This window comes from Poecile atricapillus, chromosome Z, assembly GCF_030490865.1.
Source record: "Poecile atricapillus isolate bPoeAtr1 chromosome Z, bPoeAtr1.hap1, whole genome shotgun sequence".
NCBI lineage: Eukaryota > Metazoa > Chordata > Aves > Passeriformes > Paridae > Poecile > Poecile atricapillus.
In genome coordinates this window covers 131072959-131097156 of record NC_081289.1, presented here as the reverse complement: position 1 = coordinate 131097156, position 24198 = coordinate 131072959, and the positions used below count along the sequence as shown (strand labels likewise).

General features: G+C 36.4%; 1 protein-coding gene across 1 annotated transcript in view; it reads right to left on the bottom strand.

Annotated features, from left to right (window-relative positions):
• HCN1 (hyperpolarization activated cyclic nucleotide gated potassium channel 1) overlaps positions 1-24198 on the bottom strand; it is a 192466-nt gene that overhangs the window by 32983 nt on the left and 135285 nt on the right. Inside the window, exon 5 of the mRNA XM_058826315.1 lies at positions 6934-7080. Coding sequence (XP_058682298.1) covers positions 6934-7080 — 147 coding nt within the window. The remainder of the gene's footprint in view (positions 1-6933; positions 7081-24198) is intronic.

The window sequence follows — 24198 nt, the reverse complement described above, 5'->3', positions numbered from 1 at the left end:
CCCATTTCCACACTGAAATGGCCATATGCTACTCTTTTCAATTTTAAAAACTTCATTATAGTTCCTGCTAAGAACCTTTCTTTCAGCCTTGTATACTTGGACTGAAATTTAGACATAATTTACACAGATTTTTGAAAACCACCAATTTTCTTTTTCAGCAATAGTCAAATAAATCATACTGTGGTATATCAGCATTTATTCTGCAAGACTGACATGCTGCATAATTCACTCATGATTCACTACTCTAGAATATGAACTACAGTTATACTTTATCTGTGCCTCTGAGAAAAACAAACAAACAAAAGTCCCTTTAATTCACCAGTTAAAGAAAAGGAGATATTTAAGTGACTTCCAATGTGACTACAGCTATAATAAGGTTACATTTTTCTCAGTTCCTCTCTTTAAGCTTCATACTAAGGATCACTGCATATTAAAATGCAGAAAAGTACAGTGAATTGCAATGAACTAGTCATCTGTCTCTTAAGATATAAATTTATGGAGATAAGTTGTTATGGAATCAAAATCTCCAAATACAAATATTTCTATGATACTTTATTATGTTTTAATAAAAAAATGGTTTTCTACCATCATTTTAATGTTTGAAAGTCCATAGCCCAAAAATCATAATGACTACATTATTAAAAAGGATCAAAACATTCTGTAATCTAATCACACCCCATTTTGGCCTTATATTATTACTCTGGAGATGCTTCATCTTTTGTGCACAGGGCTATAATATAGTCTAAAAAGGAATACATTGCTTTGCAATTTCTAAAGATAAATAAAATTAAATAAAAAGAAAGATACTAAAAAATGAGATAAATTTTACTAGGGAAAAGGAGACGGTCAACAACTACGAAAGAGCACTAAGTTTACCAAATTGATAATTTTAAAACTGACTTCACAAACGCAAACTAATTTCTCTACAAAAATAGCTAATTTGTCTATGAGTACCAAACTGTCTGGTTTGAGTCCAATTTTCACTCAGATACAATATAAATTATAAATCCAGTAATGGAAGCTCTCCTTCACTTTATTGTGAGAGTACTTTCCTTACAAGAACTGTCACAAAATGCCACTCTTGATACAACTCTAAGTGCTGTGCCAGATGCTTCTCGGAACTTACACCTGACTCATTAGGCTGTAATAGGTACCACAATGTGCCTGTATTCACTCTCCCTAGGGGAACAACAAAGGTCAAGGACTTCACACAGGTCTGCTCAGTTCCAGAAACACCACCATGTAAAGGTGGAGAAGCTTGTTAAAAAGAAGTTGGAAGAAGCTCCTTATGGTCTAGTTGGAAGTTACTGGTGGGAAGCAATATTAAGTGATACCCTAAAAAAATACATGAAATAATGTATTTACCACTTAGAGTTAGTTTTTACCATTACAATTTAAAACAAAAAGTAAACTCAATGGTTGGCAGTGATTAAAAAGCAAATTAATGTCAGGAATTACTTGCATTATTATAGCATCAGTATTCTTGCTGGTGCTTTCACCTCTAAAAGGCTATAGTAGACCCAGGGAAAAAAATGAAAATGGCAAGAAGAATGATCTAGCTTCCATGCAAGAAAGGATTAACTAAAATATGTCTATTTACCATCCAAAAGTACAGTTTAAGGATGTTATCAGAATGCTCTATAAAATCAAAATTGGCATGCAAAATCAGTAAAAACTGACTATATACTGTATCATCTTTGCTACAAGAAATAATGGCCATCAAAACCAAAAAACATTGTTCAGCCCAAAAGCGGGTGGTGGTTTCTCATGCAGGAGGGGTTAGGCCTGTGCTCTTTGACAATGGATGGTGTGGTTGCAGAGACTACCTCAAATAAAGAAGGCTAATAAGTAATTGTAAGAGATGTGTATTAAGGATTACCCAGTAGACAAATGACACCAGTCTCAGAGCATCCCTCGACCTGAAAATATTGTGTCTGGAAGAGTCATTTAGTGACACACCATACTTTCCCTGTTCTTGTTCTTCCTTGGGCATCCACCCACAGCCACTGCTGGCGAGACTGATGGCTTAGACAAAGGCCAGAGCTGAGTCACTTTGACTTATATTCAGTCACAAGATGGAACTAGCAATGTATATGCATTTCAACTTTTATAATTCAGGTGTTCTTTTGGAATATATTTCTCTTAGGTCCATGTGGGTTTTGTTGTGTTTAGTCTTTTTTAACTTCTTGTCTGTGGTGTCTCCATTTCACATCATGACAGCTACCAAGGCCACATTTGGGATTAAGGCCATCTGAGGCCAAAGGATGTTCAAATCTTGTAGGTGGTAAGAATAATTAGTTAAAAAATGTGAAGCTTAAAATCTCTGTCAGCTGAAGAACTAGAGATGATATTTATATAAAGGAAATATGCTAATTGTTTCTAATCACTGCCTCAAGAAATGAGGGAGAGAGACAGTTAATTGCAAATGCTATTAAAGACAGAATTTATTTCACATGTCAACTGCTGTTAGAAGATGCAGCCTTTTTTGTAAGCTAGTCAGCTAGGTTTTCTTTACTGTGACAGCATGTGTGTGTGGGTGGTGTGTGCAGAGAGCCTGATGATTATCTTAAATTTGTTGCAGAACTTCTATGGAGCTACAGATAGGTTTGATGAATTCAGCCCTGCGTGGCCTCTAAGAAGCAATTTAAAATCTTTCATCTCTGCCAAAATTGTAACTGCCAGGAGTGTCTTGATTATCCTGTTCTTGAGAAGACTGGACACTTATTATCAGATAAAGTCTAGCTGTGAAAAAGGGGATATGCTTTCAGTTCAAGTGAAATTTCTGAATTTAATGTAAAGAAACCTTTATCTTTTGTCAGAGAGCATGTGTCCTTACAAGCAAGTATACACATGTTGCAATTTTTGGTTAATTCAGTTTCACTGTGTAGAGCTAAGAGTATCCAATTAATTGCATTACTAGTGGACTAATAGGCCCAAATGATGTAATTAACTAAACAGGGGAGAATACAGAGCTTTTCAGTCTCATAAATGTTGCCTTAGTGCCCAGCCATCAAATGCAATCTCTTTGTTAATATCAGATTATCCTTGAAGGATACAGGTCAGCCACTAGTTTCTTTACTCAGCTTTGAAACACTTAGAGACTTATACAGTTTAAAAAGGTTCAGGATTCCCTTTTCCCTTTTTTTTAAATGAAGCCTTAGTTAATTTCCCACAATAAACATGGCTCTATTTCTATTACCAAACCAAGCTAGGCACTCAAACACATGCATCAAATATTTCCTCAGATCTTCATTATTTTAATCATCCAATCTAATATGAATGTTCCATACATAATGATCAGAAGCTCATGAAAATTAACATCTTTACAATGAAAATCTTAACCTCTGCTACTAAGGCAGATGATGGTCCTGCTCTGCACTGGTGTGACCTCACATTGAGTCCTGTGTGCAGTTTTGGGTGCCACAGTATAATAAAGACATTAAACTATTAGAGGGAGGGTCACAAGGATGGAGAAGGGCCTTGAGGAGAAGCTGTATGAGAGCAGCTGAGGTCACTTGGTTTGTTCAGCCCGGGGGAGACTGAGGGGAGACTTCACTGTAGTCACGGCTTTCTTGCGAGGGGAAGGGGAGGGGCAGGCACTGATCCCTGCTCTGTGTGACCAGTGACAGGACCCGAGGGAACGGCCTGAAGCTGAGTTAGGAGAGGATTAGAAAAAGGTTGGCTATTAGAAAGAAGTGTTTCACCCATAGGGTGTTTGGGCACTGGAACAGCTCCCCAGGGCTGTGGTCACAGCAGCAGCCTGAGAGAGCTCAAGAAGCGTTTGGACAACGCTCTCAGGGATATGGCGTGACTCTTGGGGTGGTGCTGTGCAGGGCCAGGGGTTCGACTTGATGATCCTTCAGGATCCCTTCCAACTCAACATATTCTATGATTTTATAAGCATATACGGCTTTATTACGAGCATTTATCATGTAAGAATTATTTTTACCACAGATATTTGCTGCTAATTCTATGTACTTTAGCTATTTTTAATGGTTGAATGATCATATTTATATCATGCATAATTACTTTCCTTCTAAAAAAACCCCAAAATTTTAAAATGTGGACCAAAAAGAAGGTCATCACTCTTAAGAAAAGCATAGCTGTGGAAAATTTCAGCCGATACAGAAAATTTGAATGGCTGAGAACAAGAAGTAGTGAAAACCCTGCAATTTTTTTTGTAACACTTCATGATGCTATAATTATGCAGCAGTTAGTATGGTTTCTTTTGTTCTGCTTACTCCAAGTGAGGAAATAATGGTTTCAGATTAGTATCTTTGTCAGAATCTACTTTCATCCAGTTAAGTATGTCCTGTGGAGACTCTGAATGTTTACTCTATGCTAAATTCCAAGTATAATCAAATGTAGGATTAATTAAAAACTTAAGAAACGCAGTAAATATTTATTCTTCAGCGATGCAGCCAGGCTATCTGTGCTATTACCTATTATAACCTTGTGCAGTTATTGGCACGTAAGATGGTAAAGCCCATCCAATATATGAACAACTCAGTTCCACCTTTAAAAGGCTCTGATTTATTATCCATTTTTTACATCAAAAAGTCACTACCTGCACTACTAAAATGCACATGCTGAAGAAGTAGCTAAAACAGAATTTGAAACTATTAACTAAGCAAAATACATAAGTGATGTTTTCAGGCCACAGTGCATAAGCTGCCATGAAAATTTGGACAGATTCCTTAAAAAACCTGTTCTGGCACTGCCAGTGGCCAGTTCTTATTTTTTCTCTTTCTTTTTTTGACCTTTCTCTGGAACACTACTGTGTTGTAAGTGTGCAACCTGATTGTAGTTAATTTTTTGTTATATAATAGAGAGAACAAAGAAGACCTGCTAAGTACAACATAACCATAGCAAAATCAGAAGCCACTCCTTCCATGAAATTCTATTCTTCTTTCATGTTTTTAGGGGCTCATTAATTTTTGAAATTTTCCATGCTTGATCTCCCACCAGAAGTGCTTTTTGTTTTTTATGGTTGACCAAATTTGCCTTTCTGCTTCTAACTGCAAGAAAAAAAGGAGGGGAAGTGGACAGGGCTAGGGGAGGGAGGGACGGTGGAAAAAATGAAACAGAAAGGGGGGCAGGAAAAGAGGAAAACACGTGTAATTAGGGTGCAAATTGCTGTTAGTAAAAAAGTATTTTGCAATGGAAGGGTATTAGGCTTTACTTTTGGAGAAATGCTTTCCTTAGAAGTGGAAACATAAAACTGTTTCTGATGTCAGTACTGATGTGTCTGTATATGCTTCTGTTCTCTTAACAAAACACAAGCTCCATATTGGCCAAGATTCATGTTTTGACTGTCAGTGTAGTCTAGGGAAAATTCCCACACTTTTCCTGTCCCAAAAGGCAGATTTTTGTAGTACATTCTCCTCCTGACATTTCAAAAGGTACTGAGGGGAGCCGCAGTGTAAACAGGCAGTGACAAGGCAAAAGACAGAGCCCTCTACTTGCATTCCAAAACACAAACTCAAAATATAAAGGAAGGCCTCAGACTACACATGTGTGAAGGAACTAAGTAGGTCCAGGATCTGGAACTCAGTCATGAGCTATTAAATCGTTAGAACAATCATGGTTTGGTCTGATTTTGACTTGAAGCATATAGCAAAGACCCAGGAATTTTGTAAAGCACTTACCATTGTCACTTGGCAGTTTGTAGGAGGGACACTGCGGTGGGACTTTCACAACAGAGATGTGGATCAACTGTGTCTTGGCGAGGCCCTGTTTCTTTATGACTACTTCAAATATGGAACTTGATTGATTTTGGCAATTGATTGTATGACATGTTTTCCCTTCCCAGAAAAGTGCAGGATCCAGTAGTATAAACAATTTTCCACAGAACTATTCTCTCTTTATGCCTCAAAACTTGAAAAAAAAAACCTGAGCCACCTTCACTTATGTCTCCGAAAGTACAGATGTCATGCTGTGCTCTGCTGGATGTTTTATATACATTATACATATCCAAATATATACAAACATATGGACACATAATCAGCACCACTCCTCCAAAAGCAGAGGATATTAAAAGGCATTACTTGGTAGCACTGAAGATTACAGATTTCATCACATACCAGACTGTTCCACCCTTACTTTGTTTCTTTTCTGTTTTCCCTGTTTATGCTCTCTTCTCTCTGAATTTTTCAGCTTGCTCCTTCTCTGGGCTTTTTCCCTCTCCTTTCAGTAGAGGATATCAGCCAACATCCTTGAGCAGGTCAGGCATGAGCACAACCCAACAGAAGACAGTCTGATTTATATTCCCATTAAGCAGCTACTTCCGCTACTGCAAGATGAACACCGCTCTCGTCCTACGCTAGCAAAGAAAATTCCAACTGCTTCCACAGTTCACATCAATAACATAGCACAACATAACCCCTAAAACTGGAATACAGGCTACAGTTTCAACAAAAGAGATTTTTTTAAGGGCTTGTACCCCAATATGCAGCTTCTTCACTTCAACTAAAGACCACTTTTACCAACTACGCTACTTTACAAAATTAAACAATGCAACTCTCCCTTTATGGTGACTTCCAGTGGTTTTATCTGTATAGATGTGTGGCTAGCAAGTAGTGAGAGTGAAAAAAATGTTTCACCCAGGATCATTTTAGTCCAGCCATTCTCTTTTAAAAAGTGGCAGAAAAGCAGGAGTTTCAGTCAGCAGTAAGGGTGGGGCTTTACTCTTTGAGAGGATTTCACCCTTTGACATCCTTGTGTGGCAGTGATTGACAGGCTGGTCCTCAATAGAGTGTTGATCTGCTTATTTCTTTGTGTCAACCTAGTATAAATTTAATTATCCTGGCCATTCACTGACTATGGTTAAGAAGATGAAATGTATTAGAATGGAAAGAGCATTTCAACACAGAAACAGCAAAGACAAGAAATTTTTTCATAGCATGAAGAGCTATTCAAATACTTTAATCTTACCTCCCTGAGAGGATCATTGAGCTCATTCAAAATATTTTCTTCATCAAAGATCTTGCCTTGGTAGCGATGCTCATAATAATCATGGATCTTCTGGCGCATTTCAGCTGGTAACTTGTGGAATGACATGTACTGTTCCACTTGTTTGTACTGTCAGGATGAAAAACGAAAGGAAGAATCAGAAAAGCCTCAAATTTTTGTATCTAAAACCACCTATAAAATACAAATTCATTCATGTGTCCACTCAATCTTTACATGTTTTATAAAGTTAACATTTTTTTTCACATCAGCAAACCCTCACACAAATATTAATTAATGTAAAATTACTCACATGACAGCATATCTATAAATTACAGAAACTACCGTTACCAGCAATGCTATTAATGAATACATAGGTTTTTAGAAGCCAAACCCTCATGCTTCTCATACATTTCCTAAATTCCCAGCTGTACAGGAGCTGCAAAAATACACCAACACAACTTTTAGCTCATGCAGTAGACAGGAAAATTGCACACAGTGTTTAGTTTGTAGCATTGGGGGAAAGCTGAAGGTGTGAAGTTTTAGAAACTGGCTATGCTATATTACTGAGCAACTTATTAATGTTGTGTATGCTTATGAAGTTAAGACCTGTGGAGATAATGAAATAGAAAACATTCCTCAGGAATGATGAACAGAAGAGAGAGGTAAATGAGAAAAATAGGCATGGGATCAGGAAATAGAAGCTGAGGGAAAAAGAAGATACAAGGACCCAAGAGACTAAGAAGAGCTGACTTCATTTACCCTGTACATTTGGTGTCTTTGTTTTCACTAGTCCTCTGTCCTATATCCTGGAGGTTTGGGTTTGGTGGTTTTTTTCGGTTTTTGCTTCCATTTTTCAAAATGGATTGGATAGCATAATTTTCAGAAAATAAAGTCCCAAATTGACATACTCATAGTTGTATTGTACATGCTAATCTGAGACCCACAAAATGGACAAGTTGTCTGAAGTGCAAATGGACAAATCCACCAGAGTAAGACTTTTGCCCCTCAGAGCCCCCATCCCTGTCTCAGCTGTAAAGTATATGAAGGATAAATCGCATCTCAGGCTGAAAGGTGAGTTAAAACTTGTCAGAAACTTGATTCACATATGTAAACAGTCTTAATTTATTTTTTATTAGTTATTTCATGTTTAATTAGGGAATTTAAACTGTTTTCAATGGAAAAACCAATGAAGTCCTAATTAGGATTGGCACATCTGTAGAACAATTAAGCAAATGTATTATGTACATGCCCTCTTTGTGAACTGCAGCACATATCCTTTAACTTATATAGCTGAAGGCTGTTCTATCTTCTGGAATTGAAATTAGCTTTTGCTTTGCAAAGTGGCAAAAGATTAGATGAGGCCATGTGTACAACATACATTCCAAAAATACAAGGAAAGTAATTTTGCATGGGACTGTTAAACAATGTATGATGAATATGTTAGTGATTTTGACCCTCTGCAGTAATAATTCTTCATCCACATCCTTTAGATGTGTGGTTTAAATTTGCATGCTTGACATTGGTTTCTGTTCCGATATGAAGAAATTTATCCATATGTTGTGGGTTAGAATCAGACATCACTATGGCCCCTAGGACAGGGGCTGCTCCCTCTACACAATCTTATTCACACACAAATGTGCTTAAGTAACAATAATAACGAATAATCCTTGGCAATAAAAGAAATACATTAATTCTGATGTATATTGCAAGCAAGCAAGCTGCAAAGGACTTTTATACCAGAATGACCCTGAAATAGAGAAAATTCAAGCTACAAGGAAATTGCTTGGGCAGCAATTTCCACTGCTGCCTTGCATTAGTGCTGTTATTTGAATGGGGGCTTTCTCCTGCACCAGCAAGCTCTTTTCTTTAACAAGATTTATGCTTACACATGAAAAATTTAGGGAAAAAGAAAAAAACTAAAACTAAGAGGAATGTACTGCTTATCACAGGCATGTCTCAAAGCCTTTTCAAATTAGTAATATATAGAATAATAGGCACAGCTGAATATTAGCATCCTTTTCTTTAAAAATCTATGAAGAAGTTAAGTCTTCCACAATTCCCAGAAAGTTTTAACCATCTAATATAATATCAAGGCTCCTTTGCAAATCTAAATATCTGAGCCTGTGAGTGGGTAGTATATTATCACTAGTCTTTAATAAATTTTTTTCCTAGTATTTCTCAGTGTGAGATTTCGGCTCTTTTTCTGTAACATTCACCATTCTACTACTCCCTTCTTGACATTCTGTTCACAGGTAGTGTTACCTCAAAACTTTTAACTTGCCCTCCTGTTCAGCAACTGATATCTTTCATTAACTCAGCAGCAGAAATAATTACTTTTTCAATTCCTCAGAAAAGCAAGTTCATAGTGTCAGCCTGCTCCATGTTACTGGCGGTACTGTGGGTATTCCAGATTAGTTGCCACTGTGCTGTGCCACAGGCCAGTTGCAAAAAAAAAAAGTGCTGAAATGAAGATACAAAGAGAACAAGACTAATATGGTCTTTTTAATTTTATGTAATAAACCAGGGATTTGTCTAAATTAATATTGAAGAGTATTTTCTTTGTGGATAGCAGTGATATCAATAATGTCTAGAAAGGAAGGTATTTTTCACTTCTATGTAATTATACTGGGTTTTGTTCCTGAGGCTTTTTTCACACATTACAAAATTGCAAATAGCTTAAGAGAACTGAAGTATTTTCTGGAAAAGACAAAAAACATAAAAAAAGTTCAAAAATTTTCATTAGTGTTTCGAATCCCTTAAAAATATATGATAATTCAGTAGCTTCTTTATTTTTCTAAGTATAATTTTAGATCTGAAGTGGATAAAATTGTCATTAAAGTTAAATTTTGTTAAAAAATGATCTTTTAATCATATTTAAAATGGCTGTAACAAATCCTGAGCTACCAACATTTGAACCTGCATTTTTATATGTGAGAAAAATAATTTCTTTCTAATAACTCTTCTCATTACACTACATCCTCTATCTTTTTCCCTCTAGACTTAAAATTTTGGTTTGCTTGGTTTTTTTTGGGGGGGGGGTGGAATTTTTGCCACTTTTTGGTTTTGGGTTTTTTTCCTTGTTTGCTTCAATTTATTCAGAAAAGAGATGCCTTAATCCCACATTCATAAAGACACCTCTGGAATTTATTAAAATTGTATAAAAAAACTTTCAGAGCCACACTATGCCCTCTCAAGATTAAGTTTATTTTTCTTTTCTCTTTAATTTCTTGCTTTAAGTATGTCATGTGAGAAGCACCAGATTACATTCAAACACAAAAGTCTCTGCTAACCCCCTGCTTTTTAATTTGTAGTTGCCTTTCCATCCTTGCTCCTGCAGGTAGCTGTTGATTTTCCAGGAAGGACTATTTAGTAAGGGACATCTAAAGAGTTGTGCCATAACTGTTACAAACATGCATTCTGGATCTTTTCAATACCATTGAATGGAGTAAATACCATGTTGCTAAGCACTCAACAACTATGTCTTTTTAATGAATACTGAATTGTTTGTCCTAAAATGAATACGTATATTAATGTGATTTATATATTGCACTGCCATAATTTCAGTGATTTGTATCTGTTTTATATCTATCACTGAAATTAAAATGTCCACACATGCTACAAAATTGCTGAAATAGGTAACTGCTAAGTGGATTTTAAAGTTTCAAAGTAACATTTCATGTATTTTAATGCCAAATGCTGCCCAGTAATAATTGAGTCTTGTTGTTTCAGACATAATATTATTCATGGACTCTTTGTATGTAGCAAAATTCTGCTAATGGGCTCCTCCAGCAAAAGGTGAAGAGTATGACATCAATTATACAGGGTCCATAACAGAATTGGTTAAGAATGTACAGTCATCCTTAAAAAAAATAGATATGGAAAAAGGCAAAGGAGAGGAAGTATGTTTTGTGCATAACAATTTGCAACTGAGGCATGGAAAATATTTTAACATTAATATAATGTTAAATCACAATATAGAAAAAAATCCCAATGAACCTAGTTAAACAGAAACCTGAATGTTGATCTTTCACAAGATATTTTATTATATATGTGTTGAGCCTACCAGATCCTTTACTCAAAAAGTTTCGTAGCTAATTAGTTGACCTTTTTAACTGAAAAATTTCGTGGAGTCCTAATAATCTTTACAGCTCAGCAATCTGTCCTTGATACAACAAATGATGTAACAATTTGAAATACATCAATAGTGTCAGTTAAAAAACACGGAACTGATTATTTTCATGTGCCTGGAACTGGTCCCACCTAAATTGTCTGAATACTTTTCAAGCACAAGTGCCAAAGTTAGATTTTTCCGAAATGTCAACACTGAACAACTTCCATAACTGGGTAGTTTTTCAAGGAACCTAGGTCCCTGTACCATCAGTTTGAAGTCCAGCTTGAAAAATAGGCCTTTTACACTTCATACAATAATTCTGTCCTCACTTCTAAGAAAGTTTGCCCCAAAAATCTAAGCAACTATAAATAGCATTTTATTGAACTTTACAGCCAGGCAAAGCCATACCTTTGCAAATACAAAGTTCAATGAAATGTGGAGAAAAAAATTAAAATCCTATATACTGATTGCAAATGTAAAAGAAAGCAAGGATCATTTGTGAAATCCTTCTACTGAATCAAGGAAGTTCTATCCCACAATTTAGATGAAACAAATCCATCAGTACTCTTAAAATGGTTTTAAAATACTTACCTACTATGTATTAAAGAAGAATCTATGCAGCATTAAAATATGCAGAAGATTTAACTCACTGAGAAGGAGTAGAAAGATAAGAGGAGGAATCTGATCAGGATGAAGCCTTTCTAAGTAACACACATACTGTTTCAAGAAGCTTTGGCACTCAAATATAGTTCTGAACCTTATTTTAAACTTTGGTCTAAATATATTCAGACGCAGTTTAAATCAACTAATGTTAGTACAAAATTATCTAGCAGTTTCAAAAGATTGTTTTGGTGGATCTCTCTGGAGTGCTTTTAGTGTGTTATACACATTATATATTATTATAGTGTTGACACAATTGTGTCTCTTTCCGGCCTCAAAAGGTAGTTGATTCTGCTTTTAGTTCAGACCACAGCATTTTTGTTCAGAAATGGCCCTCTTCTCATTCATCTGTTCTAGTTTGAGTTCACTTTTATCCAAGTGCAATTACTAGAGTAGTACATAATATTTCAGAGGAAGTATCACCAATTTGTAGTTTATACTGATTTCTTTCCCATCTATTGGAAAACCAAGACACATAAAACATGTTGATTTTAGCCTTTTTATGAGCAGCTCACTCAGCACTCAGATTTCTTGTTTTCTCCTTGCCACTTACAGCTGCTGTGCTCTTCATCTCCCAGTTTGTAACAGCAGCTTGTACTAGTACCTGAGTCCTGGGATTTTGAGTTTCTGAATTTCATCTTATTACTATTACTTCATCTCTTAAAACTCACTTCATTTTATTTTCATCTTTCTGTAATATTAGCATCTGAAGCTTTATACCATCCTAACCAACCTTTATACCTACCAAACCATTGTTTAGCACAAGCCTAATGGCAATATCATGCCTTTAGATATTTTTCTACCACACAGTCACGAATCAATTAGGTTGGAAAAGACCTCTGGGATCATCAAGTCCCACCTATGACTGAACACCACAGTGTCAACAAGGCCATGGCACTGAGTGCCACATCCTTAAACACCTGCCAGGACACCGACTCCACCACCTCCCTGGGCACCACCCAATTCCAATGTATAATCACCTTTTCTATGAAGTAATGTCTCCTAAAGTCCAGCCTGAAACTCCCCTGGAAAAAGGTTGAGACTGTGTCCTTTCACTCCAGGTATCTCGAAGTATTTTGGTATCTCAAAAACTTGCAATTGGACCAAAATATTCAAACTGGGGTGTAGACTGGCAGTAGCACATGTGATGGCAAAGAAAATTGCTGTCCTTCACCAGATTTGCTTGTGAGAGGATGTGGTTTATATATTTATATATATATATATATATACACACACACATATGTATGTAACCTCAAGCAAATCAGTTTTGTGTAGATGACATGTTATGATCTACGTGGCAAATATCTACACAGAAGAGATCCCAGAACCATCTGTACATCCTAATACATAAATGATTTTCATATTTGTAAATTTTCATCAACTACATTCAAAAAGTCAAGCAAATCTAAAGGCAGCAAACTTGACTATCACCAAAACTGGACTTTGAACAGAATCTTTTAGAATTACAAAATTAAGACTGGTCTCTTTCTTTGCTAAACAGTCTTAAAAACTGACTGACAACAAAAATTGGATACCTTAGTTCAGTTTTCTCTAAGTCCCTAATCTAAACCAGTTATCCTGATTGTCTCTATTAAACAAAGGGAGATTACCAAGTGGTTATTAACCTCATTCAAAAATTCATTTATTTAAATGAATTATTCTGCAGCGATACATGTAAATGGCACAACAGATCTAACTGAACTTTCAGGTTCCATTATTCACCCTTACAACAATTTCAGCCTTAAAGGAACAAATTTAACAAATTTGGTTATCAAACAAAGAAAGTGAATGTTACAGGGAGGCACTGATGAATCTTTAGTTACCAAATGTCAGGTGAGGATTTTTATAGATTCATAGAATGGGGTTGGAAGGGACCTTAAAGGCTGTCTAGTTCCAGCCCCTTCTGCCATGTATTTGAGATTTCTAATGGAAAAGAAAAGCACGTGGGTGCTCTGTATTGAAGGGTAATAAATGAAGCTGTTCCAGGTTTGAAGTATGGAAAAGGTAGATGGTATGCCAACACATGAAATGACCAGCAGATGACAAAATGCACCAAACTACAGAATGGCTGGATGTATAAAGGACTGCATTCTAATAATAATGAAAAAAAAAAAGATTATGAAATGTCTGCCTTTAAAAGGTTTTTGTACTGATTAAACCCAGGATTCAGGTGACTGACAGTTAAGCATTTCAAAAACCAGCTGGTCTTAATAGGTTTTCAAGCAAGCATTGAATAAAAGGGACAGCCCGAATACTTTTATAGTATTCAATTAGATTTTAGTGGTAGATTGTTTCTATAAATGCAGTTTAAAGCACTAAAAAACAATTTTCCAGTATTTTTTAATCCTTATGACAGCTCACTGGCCTTACAGCTCAGAAATTATTGATATCAAAGTCCCTTTTCTCTGTGCTGCTGTGCTGTAAGGCCTTGAAACAAACTGAAGGAACCGAGGAGCTTTGACTCGCCTCTTGTCCTTCACTTTGCTGAGCTCAAGGTCTTATTTTCTGAGTACACATTTTTATTTATTTTCCAGTGGAAAAAAGGCAGAAAATCTTTCTGAAGTAGCTCAGAAGGACTGGGGGGTGGACGGGGGAAGAGCCCCAGGGAATTGTTTCGAAGCATATAAACACTCAGTTAGAAAAATTTGCATATTCATAGAGTTTTAGGCCCCTCATTTCTCTGCAGGAGGTACCAGACAGACAAATTTTGAGGAAAAGAGGGAAGGTTCAACAGGGTTCCTGTGACACAGAATAGGAGGGATGGCACTTGCAACAACTGTATAGCCAAATACAGTGTAATGTTGAAACTACCCAAAACAAAATGCTAAATGTTATAAGGTAAAATAACATTATGTTGGAGTTTTGATGTTGTTTAGGTGTTTTTTTGGGTTTTGTTTTTGGGTTTTGTTTTTTTTAAATGGAAAAATAACTTTCTTGGAGTGTATAAAAGTTAATGGTTTTCATGGAAAATTTTGCTTTGTGGAAAGTGTGCTTGTTATTAAAAATATCTGCCTCCCTCTCAAGCAGCACCAATGCTCAGCTCTGGAGACAGCACAAGCTGTATGGAGAAGGACAGAACTGAGGGATGATCACACATTTGCAAATTGCAGAAGGGGAAAAGCTTTGCCATATTAAAGGCATGAGAGGTTTTTTGCCTCTTTCTCAAAGTTATTCAAATGCATGGTGGACTTGGAAACGAACAATCAGGGAGTTACACTAACTAATAAATATTCAAGAAATTCAACTTCTGGTTAAACATTAAACATATGAAAATAATCTGATTTACAATTGACAGTAATGTCTACTACATTTACATTTGGCATTCAGCTGAGAGTTGACTTTTCACTCAAATTATACTGAGGACCAAAATTTAAAAAAAACCCAAAAATCTGAAGTTTCATCTGACCAAAAACTCACAGGAAATTAATTTTTAAGCATCATATCTATATTTCATTTGTTGAAATTTCTTTCTGCATAGAAGGGTAACTGCAAGTGCAATGAATGAATGCTGAAAAATTATAAATGAGAACAGTTTTTCTCTATATGTAAAAGAAGTAATAACACTTTCTGAAAACAATCTTTCAGCAAAATAAACTTTTTAAGAATAAAGGAATAAGACCTGCAAAATACTGTACAAAGATTTAAAGATAATATTTTGAAATAAAACGTTGTGCAGTTTAAGAGCAGCTACTTTGCTAAAACACTTTATTAACTGTTTCAATTATACTCTATTCTATTATACAATGCTATTAAAAAGGCAAATTCAAATTACATTATTCCCCCCAAAAAGAATGTGTCATTTCATACTGTACATATCCCCCTTTGTATGGTATCTTTCTCTCTCTCATATAAAATAGTGAATTAATTTTCTTTTTCACTTAATAATTGTTTACAATCTTTTAAAATTACCTCAACCCAGCATTCAATAGTGCAAACTCCCTAGCTGAGTGTGCAGTTGGATGTCTGAATACAACATGATATTACTTCAGTTTGCTAAGTGAATAATCTAATCTATATAAGTAAAAATAGTGTCTAGAAAAAAAATCTCCAAGGCTTGTCCCAGGAAGAATTTTAATAATATCAGACAATCAAAGACACCAGGCTATACTTTCCTCCGTTTGCAGGAATTTCCAATCTAACATCATAAGTGGGTTCTATGTTAAAATAATAATAAAAGACATTAAATTGCAGATTAATGGGAAAGGAATGAGAATTGTATAGCTTATATTTATTAATGTCTATTTAACAAATTTTCAATTTTCCTTGTCACATTTATTCTGAGAACCTGGTATTTTTCTCTTGTTTAACTCTTTAACACGTCATCAGCTACAAGCATTAGTCCTGACACATAATGGTGTAAAAAACTGGTATTCCTGCTCAGAAAAGATGGCTAACTCATATTTCCAGCCCTGACTGTGGGAGTCTGGGCAGGGCAATTAGTCACTGTAGGATGTTGTTACATGCTTCCTCTCTGTCTGATACTGCAAAGCATGCTATTTGATGAACCTGTCATCTGGATGATATAAGGTCTCTAAAGTTATTTTCTGTTTTCTGCAGTCATTGTCAGCCTCACAGTCCAACCCAACTGTTGGTGTGCCTTGACTTGCAGTTAAAGAGCCACACAGAAATAGACTGGGTCTGTGCTGCTCTCTATTAGCTGTGCTGATGAATCTAGCCTGGAGCTCAGCTACCAGCAGGCAGAATGAAGTATAGAACATAATCACTGACAATCTCTCTTTTACCATGAGGGAGTCCTGGCTCTCTAACAAGAATTCCTTATTACTGCAAGGACTTCACTTTATGTAAACACGAGGACCTATTGCCCTTGCGTTAGGATCTGAATGGGTTTTAGATTACTGGGGGGACAGAAAGGCCAAGAGCACCTTCCCAAGCTAGAAAGAATTCTGGATATGTTTTCCTAAAATGTTTAAGCTCAATGTCTGTTCAATTTCACCTGCCATTTAAAAACATGATCTCGCATAGCTGCTAATGTGCATTTCCTATTTGGAGTGTTCATTCTCCTTCATAGAACAGTTTTTTCACCTGTACAGGAGTGGACTTGTTCATTCTGTCCTAATATTAAAAAGAATCTCTTTAGGCTACTGCTTCATATATGCTAGAGAGCTTCAGCCAGTTTTTGGCCATAGGGGCTCCTGCTCTCCAATGGTAATTCAACCAGGAATCAGGGAACACTGCTGTGCACCTTGCATAGGTTACTCTAAGTCTGGTGTTTGCATAGTTCATCCTTTTATGCTGCTTTTCATCCTTTCTTTGACTGGTACTATTAGGAAAAGAAAGGAAAGTTTTGCATTTTGAAATATCTCCATGCTTCAAATGGGGACGAGACTGCAATTCCTGTCCCTCTCTTGTATGTTTCCCCAACCACACTGGAAAAACAAGCTATTTCCATTTTAGAAACACTCTTTTTTTTATGCATGGACCTCTGGCATACAATGGCTATTTCATGAGCCAGCTGAATTTTCTACCTGACCACCACAACTAAGTACTACTTAGACCAAAGTTAGCACTAACTTTAACTCTCAGGATGATTACCTGTGTTGGTAACTCAAAGATGAGTAAGCCCAGATGTCTCTTAAATGACCAGACATCTGGCTGTGTTCAGAAAAGACACCAAGCTGTGCACATGCCAGTCAAATATTTGGTTATCTTATTTTGATAGTGGCAAAGCAATAATCTCACCTGTCCATCCTACAGTCACTGTAAGCTGAATTTATTAGGGCTTAAGAGATATTTCTACAATCTGCTTTCTTTACTGCTACTTTACTTAACATACAAATATTTGCACACATAAAGAAAAAACAGTTTATAATCAAACATAGATCAAAATAAAATTTAAGTATTCCTACTGAATGGTACATTAATGGTAAGTTAATTTTTATAGTTCTTTATCATGAAATGGAACTGAAGTGATTTGTTTAGCCTAAAAGCTATCATCTGTTTACCATCTATTTTTCACTAATTACCCCCCAAAGAGTACTGCTGCTTACAAGAATGCTTTAAACTGTCATTTTACTTACAAGCAGTAATTAAACATTGCCTTTCAATTGCCACAAAATACACAATCTCTTATTATTGTTCCTTTCAATTAGTGTAATTGAGAAATTAATTAAGTTATAGGGAGATTTCTGAATAGGATTTGTTTTCTTAGACTGTCCTTTATCTTTCTCAAATTTGCTTTTTACTGCTTTAACAAGGGGAGTGAAGCAGCATGAAAACCAGGATCAGTTCCTCTCTTCAGAGGCAATGACAGGACTCTGATTTAATGAAACAACAATCCGAGCCCCAAGGCATGAAAAGAAAAACATCTCTCCTCCATCCTACTCGTGGTGAAACTGTATCAAGTCTAAGGCAAGATGATTTTCTTTCTTAATGAGAAAGATACTGTAACGATGACAATTTGTTTAAAAATATCAGATATGCTGTGATGGCCTTCTTAGAGTTGCCAGTTTTGAAGTGAAATTTAATAGCTATCCTGTCATCTTGAACAATTCTCCTTATCTTTTAAACAACTTGAATTTAGTTCTCTTTTTTCTTCTTTTCCCTTTTTTCAATTTACTGTGCCAGTAAGAAAGAATATACATTAAAATAAGTGCCTAGAAGGCACAAAAGGAGACAAAAGGAGTCTTTCCCCAGACAAGCAGTCTGGGGAAGCAAGAGGGATCAGCTCTTCTCTGCTGGGTCACTTCAGTTCAGTTCTGGGCCCGGGCAGCACTTTGTGCAGCTCCAGGATCCGCAACAGGGACGGCTGGACCTGGGCACTGAATGGACACTTGTCAGACATCTGTTTCCATTCCAAGGTAAGTTTTTTGGAGATGTGCATTAAGATTGGTTATCAGAAGCACTGTTTTCCTGTGGCATGAGCTTCATGTCAACCCATTGATCCTGCTGCACAGAAACATTGCATAATGCTAAATTCTGTGTGTCCCACAGTGCCTTTAGTTAAATTGGCATGCCAATTATTTAATTGTGACCATCTCACCTACAAGAAATCCAGTTATTTCAAGAAGCAAATTGAAGCAGCAATTTAAAATGTAATATAAATGTATAATTAGGTCAAAATTATGTAATGTTGTATCTATTGTTTAATAGTTGCAATGAAAAGAAGAAAGAAAGTTTTATTAACAGTGTAATTGTTATATCTGCTTGGTGTTGTGCCAACAACTCTGCTACTAGCAGCACCAGCACACACAAGACAGGAACACTTACACAATACAGCTGCTGATCCTGGTAATTTTATCTCTGATAAAACCTAATTATGGCTTCCCAGTTCCTTTTGTATTAATTAGTGAAAAATGCCAATTCATCAAAAAGAATTTGCTTTTTAATGCAGCCATTTTCACATTTTTCACTTCCATGTCAAGATACTTGCACAGCAGTAAGTTTATCATGCATGGGAAGGTCTGTTCAAAGCTAAAGGGAGAAACAACATGGTTCTTCAGTAAGTAAAGTTGCTCAGGTAAGGGAAGTATTGCTTTTCTTGACCTCTGTTCAGAGACCCAAAACTGGCCTTCCCTCATTTCACAGCAGTGTCTTAATGATGAGGAAATGGTTCCTCTCGGGTGGACAGGGCATCTCCCGGTGTCTTGTCTACTTGTCTATTACATGTGTATCAAGAAAAGCACAGAAAGGCCTCTTCTTCCTCATAAGGATAGAAATACTGATGTAGATGATCACGTTTCACTTTGCATTTCCAGAATGCATGATCACTTACATAGATTTGAGGTGGTGGGAAACACAGGGAGTCATCCCATGCAGATGCTACTCCTGGGGAAGAAAAGCCTACACAGGGCCATTGGCTGCAATTCATCCATGTCCCTGCAGGCATTTCACATATAAACACCTGAGTCAATGTCAGAAAAATGATGTACTAAGATTTTTTAAGACCCATAAGAGCTTAAAGGAGACCAGACTCTGCTCTGAACAGGTAACCTCATTTATTATTACTATTATTATTATTATTATTATTATTACTATTATTACTTTATGAACTATTGTTTAATATCTGCATTGTAAAACCTTGCATATTTTATTTAAGCATACAGGTATATACTGTAGCATGACACAATGAGCACTTCTGCTTATAAATGAGACTTCGACGACTGTAATTTTTTTTTAGATAATCTGAGACTCTTTGTCAAACTGCTCAGGTCTCCAGCTTCATCTAAAAGACTGAATTTAACACACAGCATCACACAATATTCATGCATTCTTCACCAATAACTGCAACAGTCTTGACAAACTGCTCTTCATCTTCATGTTCACAGATGTTTTGTTTCATTCCTTCTTCTAAATTATCTGTAATCTTCTTTTTCTTACCCTTACTTTTTTATAGTCTTGAAGTATACACACTTCAGAAACATCCTTAGAGAAATAAATTTATGGCATCTGTAGGCTTCTCTGATAAATGACAGCATGGCAGGAAAGTAATACTTCATGCAACCTTTTGTACTCTCCTGAAGAGCATCATTATAGATGATTTCAGAGGAATGACTGAGCAACCGGAATTTTTACATTCCAGAATTATGGAACTTATTCACTATGTACAGGAAAAAAAAAAAAACCCTTCAATTTTAATGACTCAATTTTTGAATTAGATTAAAAACGAGGTATATATGACAACTACAGGCTCTATCAGCAATGGAAAAGCCAAACATTCTGCAAAGAACAAATTTTCAGGGAATTTATAGTTTTCTTCAAAGAAATAGACTAATGATTCCTGTAACAGTTCTGGTTATGAAGACATAGTTCAATGCATCAACCATTCGATCATCCAAATGCATCAAATCTTACATGAAAAGTAGGTCTTATTTTCTATTCTCCAAAACAATGCAAACAGTTCGTAGTAATAGTGGAAGGCTTTCTACATCTCTGTGGAGATTTAACTCTCAAATTAATGTTACTGCATTTCTGTGCTGAACATTTCTGCAGAAACATTACAGAAAGTCTTTTATTCAGTATAGGTGGGTTTATTCAAAACTGAAGTCACAGAGCTGTAGCTGTTAAACAATGGAGCTTCTGTGAAATAATACCTTTACTTTCTTTTTCTCCTTCTTTCAGAACAAGGAGAAATAGAAAGAGTTTTGAAGAAGTGGGCAAAAAACCTCTAAGATAATATGGAAAAACCACGAAAGGAGTAAAAAGCTAATAAGGGGCTCTTAAACAATTCTACAAACAATTCTAAAGACCTAAGGTTTTCTCATAGTTTCTTTCACTTACAGAAATATGGTTCATAAAGTGCATATTTATTTCTTCCCATCTTAAGTGTTTTAGGACCACTCAGCATCAATTTTTAGCAAAATTTACCTTAGTTTTAGAGCCAGATGAAGGATCATTTATTTCCAGGGCAGGAGAAACAATTTGCACTCTAGTACCACTGGCTGTGACTATGATAATCTGCCATGAATCCTGTTTTTCAGGGCAAATTTATGATTCACTTCTACTCTGAACTAGTCCCTCAAACACCATTACCAGCACTGACAACATTGTCTCATGGAAAGACAGTAGGAGCCCTGCTGAAGCTGAGGAAGCACCTGCATAGCCCTGCCAAGGAGGGTTCTTCCTTCTAGGCAATGCAAAATGCTTGGTTTTGTAAAAAAAAAAAAAAAAAGAAAAAAAGTTATTTTTGAAAGGGGTTGTTTGGGTGTTTTTTTTTCCCCCCCCAGTTTAAAGCATGCAATAGATAAATAAAAGATCACCAGGCCCCTTCTCATTCTTCCAGAGATATTTGGTCTAGACCACAAGGGAAACCTTGCAAAGAGAACAGCAGTGCATCCCCAATAAATCTACAACTGGGCTATCTGAAAAACACAAGTAAGGAGGTGCTGAGGCAAGAAAAGCCTTTTCATTTGTATTTTGTTTTTAAACTGAATCTGAAAAAGATCTGAAAGAATTCAGAACGTCTTCCCAATAAATCAATGTATTTTGAAACTGCACAGAAAGTGAAGTTTTGAGTAGTCATAATCAAATATAGCACAAGGGCTCTGTGATTCCTGAGAACTACAGAAAAAGAATATTGTTTCCACTAAAACTTCAGTGCTACATAAGAACTTCACTATAAATAACTACCTAACAATTAGGCGTTAACCTAGTGATTTTAAAGGCTAAAGCAGCAACCACTTCAAATATAAGCTGTCACTTCTATTTTTCACAGCACAAATTGATGGCTAAAACAGAAGCTCTCTCTGCCACCCAGGAAGAATTTGTTAGCAATAGAATATAGTGTAAATTATGGTGTTAAACTTTATTTTGAGCAATTTTCTGCCTTTAGCCCTGGTGTGTTGAAGAAATCCAGGCTAACACACTGAGGAATTGCCTTCAGCCGCTGCAGACAGAGATGGATCCTTTTCTCAGCCTCCCTGATTGATCCTTCCTCTGCTCAGAACTGTACCACAAATTTAAAAGCCACATGCACTGGGGCTTACACCTCATATTAATGTATATGCCACAGCACAGTGCTTTCATGATTCACTTCCCCCCCCCCCCCCCCCCTTTTTCTTCCTTTTTCACATTATTCTAGGTAATTACATCACTGCATCCTCCTCAGGAAGTTCTAACTTTCTTGACGTTAAGTGATACTGAATCATATGGAAAATGAAAGCTTTCTTTTCCTGCCATGTCAAGCATGGTGTAAGGTTTAGATGAGTGTCCTGTCTTCTCTAAACCACGCAAAATAGACTATTTATGTGGAGGGTTTTGAGGAAGAGTAAAAATGGTCTCTGCCAGCTGCAGAGACTACTTTAGAAAGAGATATGGGCATTGGTGGGAGTACTGGTAGCTGTATGAAAACATTCTGAAACTATGAAATAAAATGAAGCTGAGGTAAAAAACAAGGAAGAGTTAAGGTTTATGTCTGTCACAAATAATTTATGGTTTTGGCACTCTTTTACAAGGTTACACTGTTCTCTACTATCTCTACATAAATCATAAACTTCTTCAGAGCAAGAGCCTGTTTTTTAAATATTTTGCAAACAAATCTAAACCACAATCTTTCAACAATAAAACAGTGTCTTTTCATTTACTCTGTTACATATACTGTTGGGTTTATTGTGCTATTGTTTTTCATTCAGAATTATTCTCTGTTATAGCTTTGTTTTGAAATCAATGGACCAACATAATTCATTAGAGTTTTAAATCCCTTTTTTCCCTTTTTATACCAGTCCATTTACTTTCAGATTTTTTTTTTCTAGCAACACTGCTTGAAGAGTAAATACTGTTGCCTGCCTTGCAGCTGCACCTGATGGAGCAGGAATTATCAGATGCTATCTTGTCTCTGCCCATGCAACCCAAAACTTCCCGCCTGGCTGAACTAGGTAATGTGATATAGCAATCCAGGTAATCATTTCACTGATCATCCTCACTTCAATTCTCTTCTATTATTTTATTTGTACTGTCCACACAAAGAAGCTGCTGTTCAAAGTGAGGGGACATGCAGGTGGAAATAGAAGGCTCATCTCCATCTCTGCCAAAATTTCAGTGTGTCAAATGACTTCCTAATTTCTTTCAGATAACATCATGTACTACAGCAAAAGGATCTTGCTTAGCCATCAACAAATCCCGCAATACAAGCTCCTCTGTTGACCACAGTTCTTCCCTAAAACAAGCCAACATCCTCCACCCCCTGGTGCAGTCCTTGCTGTTTCCTTCATCCTCACTTCCTCACATATCCTTTGGCTCCTGCCATTTCAAACTGTTTTTTCCTTGCAGACATACCATAGCCAGAGATGCCTTTCCACTACCTCTGTTACACTGACCAATCATCTTCTGGGGCTCTCTGCCTCAATTTTCCTTGAGTTAGCCGTTTGGGTTGCCTCTGGTGTCAGTGGTACTCCTGGCTAAGGTGGGACCATGTCCATCTTCTGATGGGCTGCCTGATGATGCCCAAACATGGGCTGAACATCATCTAATGCTGTGCAGGAATAAAGCAGTAACAAAGACAGACGGACTCTTCAACCACGTGATCACTCACTCCTCTCTCTTACTTACATTCCCTGCAAAATCAGGCGAAACAATGGCCTATGCCTAAAACAATATTGAAAAATTAAAAAGGATTGGGAGGTATCCTACATAGGGGAATTAACTCCATAAATTCTAGTTATCAGCTCCTTCATATGCCTAATAAGAAACACCCAAAAACTCCACTTCTCATTTAAAAAAAAAATACTCAAATGTTTTCCTCAAGACTTACACAATTACTTTTACATACACACCAAATTCTGAAGTGAAGCTTTGCCTCAAGCAGGTACCCAGTGCTGATCATATTAAAGGGCATCTGACTAACTAATATTTTGTCTAGAAGGAGACTGTACAGTTACTGTTATGAAAATTACGTGTTCCTAACCCCAACCTGTGAAAACAGCAGTGTGAATTTTTATTTTAAAATTCCTTTTACTATGCTGAAGTAACTAACATTTAGAAAAATGTTTTCTGAAGGGTTTTTTATTTTCTTTTGGTAGCAG